Source organism: Aspergillus oryzae, chromosome 3 (assembly GCF_000184455.2).
Source record: "Aspergillus oryzae RIB40 DNA, chromosome 3".
NCBI lineage: Eukaryota > Fungi > Ascomycota > Eurotiomycetes > Eurotiales > Aspergillaceae > Aspergillus > Aspergillus oryzae.
This window is the reverse complement of record NC_036437.1, coordinates 3,567,378-3,578,471: the sequence shown is the minus strand read 5'-3', so window position 1 is coordinate 3,578,471 and position 11,094 is coordinate 3,567,378. Positions and strand designations below refer to the sequence as shown.

At 48.7% G+C, this 11,094-nt stretch overlaps 4 protein-coding genes across 4 annotated transcripts; 3 read left to right on the top strand and 1 right to left on the bottom strand.

The window, feature by feature from the left end:
- Positions 1 to 285: 285 nt before the first annotated feature.
- On the bottom strand, positions 286 to 1,126 carry AO090026000550 (ADP-ribosylation factor family protein; the record flags this gene model as incomplete). The annotated part of the gene is made up of 5 exons (XM_001821930.3): positions 286 to 312; positions 384 to 707; positions 793 to 876; positions 951 to 989; positions 1,052 to 1,126. 5 exons carry the CDS (start codon positions 1,124 to 1,126, stop codon positions 286 to 288), a joined length of 549 nt encoding a protein of 182 aa, XP_001821982.1.
- A 697-nt stretch (positions 1,127 to 1,823) lies between these two features.
- On the top strand, positions 1,824 to 4,217 carry AO090026000551 (putative chromatin remodeling complex subunit (Arp8); the record flags this gene model as incomplete). Its single annotated transcript, XM_001821931.3, has 4 exons — positions 1,824 to 1,866; positions 1,970 to 2,048; positions 2,120 to 2,525; positions 2,586 to 4,217. 4 exons carry the CDS (start codon positions 1,824 to 1,826, stop codon positions 4,215 to 4,217), a joined length of 2,160 nt encoding a protein of 719 aa, XP_001821983.1.
- A 645-nt stretch (positions 4,218 to 4,862) lies between these two features.
- AO090026000552 (uncharacterized protein) lies at positions 4,863 to 6,413 on the top strand (the record flags this gene model as incomplete). Its single annotated transcript, XM_001821932.3, has 2 exons — positions 4,863 to 5,124; positions 5,188 to 6,413. The coding sequence occupies 2 exons, from the start codon at positions 4,863 to 4,865 to the stop codon at positions 6,411 to 6,413; spliced, it is 1,488 nt and encodes a 495-aa protein (XP_001821984.3).
- Positions 6,414 to 7,082: 669 nt separating this feature from the next.
- AO090026000553 (condensin subunit SMC2) lies at positions 7,083 to 10,952 on the top strand (the record flags this gene model as incomplete). The annotated part of the gene is made up of 6 exons (XM_001821933.3): positions 7,083 to 7,109; positions 7,172 to 7,212; positions 7,324 to 9,481; positions 9,534 to 9,908; positions 9,961 to 10,634; positions 10,688 to 10,952. 6 exons carry the CDS (start codon positions 7,083 to 7,085, stop codon positions 10,950 to 10,952), a joined length of 3,540 nt encoding a protein of 1,179 aa, XP_001821985.1.
- Between the last annotated feature and the right edge of the window lie 142 nt (positions 10,953 to 11,094).

The following is an 11,094-nucleotide window of genomic DNA, read 5'->3' as shown; positions in this document are numbered from 1 at the left end:
TCATTGCGCTAAAACGGCGGGGACTCGCACTTCCAGGCATCACCGGAACATCAATTAGGATATTATGCTAAGTCTTCAAAAGTTCAGGTTTAAAAAAGATAAGAGAGGTATACAGTATAAAGACATAAGCCCTGTCTCCCCAACAGAGTGCTGAAAAATGGGAAAGAAAAAGAAGTAAGGGCGAGCCTTTTAGACGCGGTGAACACATGTCCAAGAAGCCCGCATGTACGGTCGAGGAGATATACCAAAATAAAGATCTATTGCACGACACATTGACGCCAGCGCTTATGCGTTTTCTGATTGAAGAGTTTGCTGTACATGGGATAAATTAGTTTGACTGGGACAAAAGGCTTTGAACCTGATAGGGAACAGTGTGTACTCACCACCAACCAATCCATGCCTTCGTTAAGACCCTTACCATCAATAGCCGAGCATGCCACAATACTCCAATTTCTATCTCGCAGTTCGCCCAGCTTCAGAGCCTCCGAGATCTCCCCAGCTCCCTTGGCACCCGGCTGGTCCTGCTTGTTGGCGAATACCAGCAAAGCGGCATCGCGAAGTTCCTCCTCATTTAACATGGCTGCGAGCTCGTCTGCAGCCGTACCCAGTCGTTCAATATCTGTGGAGTCGATGACGAAGATAACAGCAGCGGTGTTAGCGTAGTAGCATCGCCAGTATGGCCGGATAGACGTTTGACCTCCAAGATCCTAAAATAGAAGCAAACAGGTATCAGCGATTATTTTCTTCGCTGTGTCGTCTAGAAATCCGAGATAGTCATCGCAGTATACTTACCCAGACATTAAAGTTCAAATTTCTATATGTGACCGATTCAACATTGAAACCGATAGTAGGTATTGTCGTGACAACCTCGCCGATCTATGAGATCAACCGACAGTCAGCATGTTGTTCATGTAATATATTCCCAGTAGACAAGTCGTATTGAAACATACCTTCATCCTGTAAAGTAGTGTAGTCTTTCCAGCATTATCCTACACCACAAAGTGGATTAGCCTCATTGCCCTGATGCCTGGTGTAGACTATAGTCACGTACGAGACCTAGGATGAGAATACGGATTTCCTTCTTCGTCCAGAGGAAGGACCATAGACGCGAAAATGAACCACCCATATTGGCCTTTTTGTTTAATAAGACAACGCGACTCTTGTTCGGAGGTCGGAGGGCTCAAGGGAGATGTTGCGGAGAAGTAAGTATTTTGGTGTTGATCGGATTGACGGCGTAGATGTTGACCGATTCGGGATAAATGGACAATAGGATCAATCCGGGGATTCCACGAGTTATTTTCAATAGTTCGGTGGTGAGTTATTGAGGAAGGGAAAAAGGGAATGGGTATAACAATAATGACGAACAACACAGAAGCAATAGCTGACTAAATGGTGTATGAATGGGAGGGATTTCTGGATTGTGGCAACGATTGGCCTGCGGATGTGCTGCGGCGCCGATCGGTGTTGGTCCAAGCTTAGTCTTTCTCTCTCTTGGGTCATGGGGATGGAGAGACCCTGCGCCATTGCGAGTGGCAGAATTAACATGAATTGATTGCCGCGCAGGTTCCATTCCATCCTCACCTGCCATTATTGTTACAACCCTTTTTTTTATATATTTTTCTATCCCCCCTCTTTCTCTTCCCCCCAACAGCATCACCAATCACCACTAACCCCGATGGTGTCCGCTCCGATTGTCTACCTCTAGATCCCTCACAATTCAAGAACTTGCGATCGGCTTGCGACCAGTGCCGCATTACGTCCTGAACCAACTTAACATCGTTCCTAATCGACCTTCTATCTCTGACATCGCCAAATAATACACCATGGTTGGAAAGAAGTCTGGAAAGGCCCTCCTTCGGGATGAAGGTATGCTCACCAAATATCATTGTGCATGGATGGCTACAAGTGCCCGGTGGAAGTCAGATGCATTTCATTGGGAGCAATGCGCTAACGGGTTGGTGCTCCCCAGGTCTTGAAAGAACAGACAACAACATGGAATTATCGAGCTGGCCTCAGATCCCTCCCATCAACCAAAAGAACTATTATACGTACGTGGTCCGCCTTCACCATGGCGCTTTTGGTGGTGCCCTATTCGGACAAGGTGCTAAATACGTGCCAGTGACTACCTTAAGAGAGATGACCAGTATCTAGCATTTCGACTACAAAACGAAGAAGCGCGAAATCGCATGACAAAAACAGCCAAAGACCGGGATCGTGCTCTAGCTATGGCAAAAGCCAACGACCTCGGTATCCCAGAAGCCGATGCAGACGATGGCGATACCAATATGGAGGATGCAGAGGAGGCTACAGCAGAAACCGTCGGGTCGAAGGTCATCGTTGTACATGTTGGTAGCCAGAATCTGCGAATCGGACTTGCCAGTGATGCGTTACCAAAAACCGTACCGATGGTCATTGCGCGAAAGTCTACAACAAGTGAGTCTGAGGACCGCGAAGAGCCTTGCCCTAAGCGATTGAAAACAGATGATGGCTCCGAGTTGGAACCAGAGAAAATGTTTGGTTCTGAGGTTGGTTCTCATGTGCTCTTCGTTGCAGTCTTAGCCTAATCTTGTGTTTGCTGGTCACAGTTCTCTTCACAGTACACTACGATGTCCGCGGAACTCAAAACACACATGCGACAAAATAAACGCAGGACTCTCCCAAACTCCAAGGAAATGGTCATCAATTATAACCGAAGAACCGTGCCGGAGACGATCTCGGAACACAATGACCCAATGCGGGTTGAATGGACGGAGATCCCGGACGTCGCGCCGGAGTATATAGTAGGTCAGGCAGCTTTGAGGATCCCAGATGAGTCGACACCTCGTTACAAGCTCTACTGGCCAATGAAGTATGGGTGGTGTAACGAGCGAGACTACAAGAGCAAAAGGCTCTTGTTCCTGGATATCTCGTTGATTCTTGAAGATGCAATCAAGAATCAGCTGGGCCTTACAAGCAAAAAGGACTGGCTACAGTACTCATGCGTTTTTGTCATTCCAGATCTCTACGAGAAATCCTACGTCACGCAAGTTCTTGAAATGCTCATGAGGGAGTTTTCATTTGCCCGCGTCTGCTTCATCCAGGAGAGCTTGGCTGCTACATTTGGGGCGGGATTCACATCGGCTTGTGTGGTCGACATCGGTGCACAGAAGACGTCGATCTGCTGTGTGGAAGAAGGGATGTGCATAGAGAACTCGCGCGTGAATCTTAAATACGGCGGGTCGGATGTGACAGAGGCATTCGTCAAGATGATGTTGTACGATCATTTTCCTTATGCGGACATCAACCTATGGCGTCGGTACGACTTCCTACTCGCCGAGGAGCTAAAGAAGAACATCTGTACCATGAATGAAGCCAGTGTTTCGGTACAAGTCTTCGACTTCCACCTTCGTATCGCCGGTCAGGATACCAGAAAGTACAACTTCAAAGCTTACGATGAGGTGCATTTGGCGCCCATGGGATACTTCCAGCCATCCATTTTCGACCATTCACTAAAACTCAACGGACGAAGGACATTGATATCCCGCTCAGTCGACATCTATGACGGCCAACCAAACGACCCAACATCTGCAGCGCAATCAGAACTCTTGACAGCCATTGCTCCTCCTCTTAATGGCCAGGTGAATGGCGACACTCAGTCCGGTACTTTAGATGTGCAATCGACTCCGAGCCGGTCCCAGCAAGTAAATGCCCTTAGTCGCCTACAAGAGGCCGAAGCTACTCCTCGATCCTCAGTTGCCGGATCTCCTGCACCAGATGTGACCAGTACTCCGCAAGCTGGTGGTGCTGGTACACCTGCGGTCGGTGGGCAAAGTCAGAGCACATCGCAGCCTCGTGCACCGACCGTTGAAGAGCGCGACGATATATTGCCGACGTTCCCACTTGATAGTGCAATCCTTATGTCTATTGCTCATGCTGCTCGGTCTGATGAACGTAAAATGCGAGACTTTCTTGGCGGTATCATGGTTGTTGGAGGCGGGAGCTTGATCAACGGGTTTCACTCGTTCCTTGAGGAGCGACTGCAGGCACTCCGGCCTGGATTTGCTAAAGAGATTATGATTGGCACGCCTCCTCGGGATCTCGATCCTCAGGTGGTTGTATGGAAGGGCGCAAGCGTATTCGGAAAGTTGAGCGGAACCAATGACAGCTGGATTGGACAGTTGGAGTACGACCGGCTAGGTCATAGACTGATGGCCTACAAATGCATGTGGGCTTACTGATTCAATGCCTTTCTTTCCTTTGATTCTTTGCTATCATTATCTCTTTATACTCTGAATGACGGTATTGACATTATGGGATGCCTTTGTTAGAAGGATCTGTACTTTAGATGATTGGTTATGCATGGAACAATTCACTTTGGATGAACTGCATGCGCTCGCATATATGGAGAGTGAGTGCAATAGTAGTACATGGTCTTATAAAAGCAGGTCACTTGTTCTTAAGGACTATACTTAAGGAGCGTTGTGTATGCTTGTGACTACCTACTCTCGGACTAATATTGATCCGCCAACAGTTCAACCACACTAAACCTTAACCACAAGGCGGTGAAACAGTGCAGAATGGATCCTCCAACCCCAAGTAAGTTTGTCCATCCAGACTGTTTTTGATAGAGCTGGATACTAGGTCATTCTTAACCTGTACAATTGGTTCAGAGCTTAGTCCGATCAAATCTAAAGACTGCGACTCGGCTGACCGCGCAGCGTCGGATAAAAAGATCTCGGATCTTATTCTTTCTCCTCCATGTGAGTGCAAAAGAGTGTCGCAAATGGATTCGGAGCTGCTACTAATCAGCCTACTATACAGTGATCTCCCCACCTTGTATCGAGACACAAGCCCAAGAAACGGCCGATAGTGATAGCTCGAATATGTCGAAAAACAAAGATGGCAGCTCCGGGGGTTTTCACCAGGAGTATATCGCGTCTTTGCGTTATCGGAATGACCTTCCTCCTCCTGATATGCCTCCGAAGTTCCTTGATATTCCACACGACGGATTAGAGCGTTTTCTTACGCCAGGGTTTGCCTCTAACTTGGCACGTCGTGAAGAACCAAACATTGATGTCGATGCTGAGGGCGGTATGCCCATTGACCTGGTTGGCATCCCAGGCTTGCACTTAGGCGACGAGAGTGGTACGCAACCTATTCGTAGCGCGCTTCACGATATGTCATGGCTAATGGAGTGTATCTAAACAGCGATCATGGCACCTGAAAATCCGGACCCAATTGACCCTGCCGACCTGCCCCTTTTGATGACTTTAGACCAGCTGAAGAACCCAGCACCCCGGAATACGAACGTCAGCTTTCTCCGTCGCACACAGTACATTTCGGCCGGGCTTCGAGCACCGGAAGGTCCTAAAGTCACACCCATGCGATCGAAATCTCGTCCGGCTGAAAAGGCGAAGTCCCTGGACGACCCTGCTTACATCAAGAAATACATACAAAAGGGATTTGATATTGCGTACCCCGATAGCAAGCACGTCGGGGAAGACACACCGAGTCAAATCAAAGGGCACATGCCAACTAAACTTGAAGTTGATGCATGGGCCACTCCTGTGCATCCGGACAACCCTAAACTGAAACCCGTCGGCTTTTACCCTCTCATGCCCGATCTCCAAGGATTCCCAGACCCTGGTGGTTTCGTCCAATTCAAGTTTGACAAAGCACCTATCCAAGATGTCTCTGGCAAGCGAGATAGGCGCATGGACACCGGTATTCTGCTCCCCTCCGCGCCAGAGGAGCGCGTATGTGAGGAACATGCGACGAAAGTGGCTCTGCACAAGACGAACCCCAAGCTGTACCCTGATCCTGGCCCAATTCCCTGGGATTATGATCTCTTCCTCCCTGAGAAGAAGGACTCTATCAAGAAAGTCCTCGCAAGCATGCAGATATATAACCCCGACCGCGACAATGAGGAGCTTTACACCCACGAAGGTCCTGATAACTCCAAATTCCACCGTTTCGATCGCATGCGTACCTTTGCTACCAGCGCTCAGACGCTTGGCGGTGATAACAAGCAGAAAGATATTGCGGTGACACTTTTCAATCCGTCGGAGGCGAAGGAAGATTACCTGTCCTCGAAGCAGAAGGCTGCATACTATTACCCCATTCTCGGGAAGACTCGCCTGAAGCCCGAGAGAGCCCGTACTATTGCACAGGCAGGCCTTGCTCCTACCCGCCCTAAGACGAAGGAAGACCAGGTGGATCAAATACAAGTTGTCGTTCGCGATCCAGATGAAGCGGAAGTATACAAGCGCTCTATGCATAGGGCAGCCATTGATCCAAAGTTCGCAAAGACCATGCCCCCTGCACCAGAGGGCGCTAACGATGAGCACGAGTCACCTGAAGAGGGTGACAAGGAGGCTGTCTCCAGAGACCGTGAGCAGAGTGTCGAAGAGGCGGATAGGATGAGTGACGAGTAATCGAGCCTTTCGTGCTCTCTCCACCCTATCTTTATATTTTACCACCTTCGAATTACGACCATGGCTGTATATGTTTCTTTTGTCCTCTGCATATTTTCATACCCTATTCGTATCATGGTGCTGAGATACCATTGGACCTCGTTGCCCTTGCATCTCTCCCTTAAGTAGAATGTCCTGGCTCATGCCGGGACATGGTTGGTGCGTTTGGCTTGTCATTGGTGTCAAGGCTGCAAAACACGGCGTTGACTGGCATGAATAAACATGGATTTCAATTAGCGGATCTTGCTCTTTTTGGTTTTTGAATGTCTTCTTCTTCTTCTTATTTTATGTTCTTGCTGTCCACAGATTCTTGGATAAGGGACAAATTAGCACATAACCTGTTTCATACAATTGCGTGAGAATCATTGTCCTGCAGCTATATACTATACTCCGTAGTAGATACCATTTGTTCTGATTGGCCCCCGTTCCAGCAAGCTTGACCCCTCATGCTTACATCATCCCAGCGGCCACCAAGCCTAAAATAGCAAATAATAAACATGATGGCGTCCGCAAAAACACGGCGCCCGCCAAAACAATCCACCGCCCAATTCAATTGTGCGCTATCAGTCCCCAGCGCCCTTCTATGCACTTGGTTATCCAGTTGATGGGGCTGATTCCGGAGTCGCAATCATGAGGATTACTGAGGTCGTTATCGACGTAAGCCTTCCTGATACACAGCGACGTCGACCAGAGCTTAGAATGCTAACCTGAGGTGGTAGGGTTTCAAATCGTACGCCGTGCGTACGGTGATATCGGGATGGTATGCGCTGACCCAGTTCGAACGCGCACCTTCGATAGAAGCGATATGGCCTGATATGCTTGTCAAGAGCGTTCGCAAAGTGCAACAAGAGCGCTAACCAAATTGTATTAGGGATGAATCCTTCAACTCCATCACGGGCCTTAACGGCAGTGGTAAATCCAATATCCTCGACGCCATTTGTTTCGTCCTCGGTATCACGAATATGTCGACCGTCCGCGCGCAGAACCTGCAAGATCTGATCTACAAGCGTGGTCAGGCCGGTGTAACGAAAGCTAGCGTAACCATCGTCTTCGATAACAGGGACACCGCCAAATCCCCGATCGGTTTCGAAGAATATGCGAATATCTCCGTGACTCGACAGATTGTTCTTGGCGGTACGAGTAAATATCTGATTAACGGCCACCGTGCGCAGCAGCAGACCGTGCAGAATCTTTTCCAGAGCGTGCAGCTGAATATCAACAATCCCAATTTCTTGATTATGCAGGGAAGGATTACGAAGGTGCTCAATATGAAGGCGGTCGAGATTCTGTCTATGATTGAGGAGGCGGCCGGTACGCGAATGTTCGAGGACCGGAGAGAAAAAGCGGCAAAGACGATGGGTAAGAAGGAGTTGAAGTTGCGTGAAATCGAAGGCCTCCTTAAGGAAGAAATCGAACCTAAACTCGAGAAGCTCCGGTCCGAGAAGCGAGCTTTCCTGGATTTCCAACAGACTCAGAATGACCTGGAACGTCTTACTCGCTTGGTTGTTGCCCACGACTATCTTCGGAGTAACGAGCGGTTACGGGTTGCGGGCGATGAATTCGAGAGTAAAAGGCGCAAGGTGCAGGCCATCGAAGATAATGCTGCCAAGCTTAAGAGTGAGATAGCTCACTTGGAAGAGGACGTGAAGCGGGTGAGAGCGGCTCGTGATAAGGAACTACGAAAAGGCGGAAAGTTCCAGGCACTTGAGGATGAGGTTAAATCTCATTCTCACGAACTTGTGCGGTTGACCACGGTGTTCGACTTGAAGAATGCTAGCATCGAAGAAGAAAAGGAGAAATACAAGGAAGCGCAACAAACTGTCAAAGATTTGGAGAAGCTCCTTAAGGAGAAAAAGAAGGTCTACGATAAGTTACAAGCAAAATATGATGCTGCAAAAGCCGAACTGGATGCGCAAACAGCCGAAGTTGAACAGAAGGAGGAACTGCTCCAAACATTGCAGACGGGTGTGGCATCGAAAGATGGCCAAGAAAGTGGTTATCAAGGTCAACTACAGGACGCTCGTAATCGCGCCAGTGCCGCAGCCACTGAACAAGAGCAAGCAAAGCTCAAGATTGCACACTTGGAAAAGCGAATCAAGGAAGAGGAACCCAGAGCCAAGAAAGCAAAGGAGCAGAACTCCGGTCTCCTGAAGGAACTTGAGGGCCTTAAGTCTCAAGCCAAGAAATTAGATGCGGAGCTGGCAAGACTTGGTTTTGAACCAGGAAGAGAAGAGCAGCTCTATCAGGAGCAAACGGCGTTACAGAAGGAAATTCGTGAGTTGCGTCAGCGAGCCGATGGTCTTCAAAGGAAGGTTGCAAATATCGATTTCCAATATGCCGACCCTCATCCGAACTTTGATAGATCCAAGGTTAAGGGCTTGGTCGCTCAGCTCTTTACGCTCGACAAAGAGAAGCTCCAAGCTTCAACGGCCCTTGAAATCTGTGCTGGTGGCCGCTTGTACAATGTTGTAGTCGACAGCGCCGAGACCGGAACGCAGCTGCTGCAAAAGGGAAAGCTGCGCAAGCGCGTAACAATCATTCCTTTGAACAAGATATCATCATTCAAAGCTTCCGCCGAGAAGATCGGGGCGGCGCAAAACATTGCTCCCGGCAAGGTGGACCTTGCCTTGTCGCTTATTGGATACGATGAGGAAGTTACATCGGCTATGAACTACGTCTTTGGCAACACCTTGATCTGTAACGACGCAGAAACTGCGAAGAAGGTGACTTTCGACCCCTCAGTTCGTATCAAGAGTGTCACACTGGATGGCGATGTTTACGACCCTTCCGGTACCCTATCTGGTGGTAGTTCGCCGAACTCGAGCGGTGTCCTCATTACCTTGCAGAAACTAAACGAGGTTACAAAGGAAATCCGGAGCAAGGAGCGGCTACTTGCTACTCTGGAAGAAACGATGAGAAAGGAAAAGAAGAAGCTTGATGCAGTCCGTACGATCAAGCAGGAGTTGGACCTCAAGACTCACGAGATTAAACTTACAGAGGAACAGATCAGCAACAACTCTTCCTCATCGGTAGGTTTTAATTCTCCTCGTTTGAATCTGGATACTAGACTGACTATCCCAGATTATTCATGCTGTCGAGGAGATGAAAGCAAATATTGAGCAGCTCAAGAAAGACATTTCCGACGCAAAAGCTCGTCAGGCGGAAGCATCCAAGGATATCAAGCGAATCGAGAAAGACATGAGCGAATTCAATGACAACAAAGACAGCAAACTCGCGGAACTACAGGAATCCTTAGATTCCCTGAAGAAGAGTCTCGCTAAAAATTCGAATTCGGTCAAGACGTTACAGAAAGAACTACAAGCGTCTCGACTGGAGTCGGAGCAAGTAGGAAGCGATCTCTCAGCTGCCGAAGAACAGAGCGCCGAGGCCGAGAATGCTCTCAATGCCCAAAAGGAAGAAGTCAAATCGCTCAAAAGAGAACAGGCACGGATCAAGGTACGATGAAAACCGAAGCTATAGCTGAGAAACGACTGCTGACCCGTCATAGGATGCCCACGATATTGCCCAGGCTCACCTCGACGACGAAAGAGCTAAGCTTACTGGTTTCGATGAGGAGCTACGAGAACTTGAGCAGACAATGCAGGCAAAGAACTCACAGATCACTGAAGAGGGCCTTGAACTGCAGAAGCTCGGCCATCAGCTTGAGAAACTACAGAAAGACCAACAGGCTGCAGCTCAGACAGTTGCCCATATGGAGGAAGAACACGAGTGGATCGAGGACGAGAAAGATAATTTCGGCCGTCCCAACACTCCCTATGACTTCAAGAACCAGAACATTGCGGAATGCAAGGCCACCCTACGGAATCTCACGGAACGTTCTCAGGGCATGAAGAAGAAGATCAATCCTAAGGTCATGAACATGATCGATAGCGTGGAGAAGAAGGAGGCTGCCCTAAAGAATATGATGAAGACTGTGGTTCGTGACAAGCGTAAGATTGAAGAGACCATTCTCAATCTGGACGAGTACAAGAAGGAGGCTCTTCACAATACCTGGACCAAAGTCAACGGCGACTTCGGTCAGATCTTCGCAATGCTTCTTCCCGGCAGTTTCGCTAAGCTGGATCCTCCAGAGGGCAAGGAGATCACGGATGGCCTGGAAGTTAAGGTGCAACTTGGCAAGGTTTGGAAACAGAGCTTAACAGAACTGAGTGGTGGACAAAGGTGAGTCGAACATCTTACTTGTTGATGTGGACTTTTGGCTAATCATTGTACAGATCTCTCATTGCTCTTTCCCTCATTATGGCTCTCTTGCAATTCAAGCCGGCGCCCATGTACATTCTGGACGAAGTCGATGCTGCCCTGGATCTGTCTCATACACAGAACATTGGTCGCTTAATCAAGACGCGCTTCAAGGGATCCCAATTCATCGTTGTGTCTCTAAAGGACGGCATGTTCCAAAACGCCAACCGTATCTTCAAGACGAGATTCAGCGAAGGAACCAGTGTGGTTCAAGCTTTGACTCCAGCCGACTTGAAGTAATTTGTTCATGGTACTCCTTGATGTTAGAACTTGGGGTGGGATGCATATATCACAGTCTTCTTTTTGGTTGGGCATTGTGGGATAGGAGCGCATTATGTGGCACGTTCTTGGCCGAGTTTTGGAGACGGTGTTTTTTCCGGGA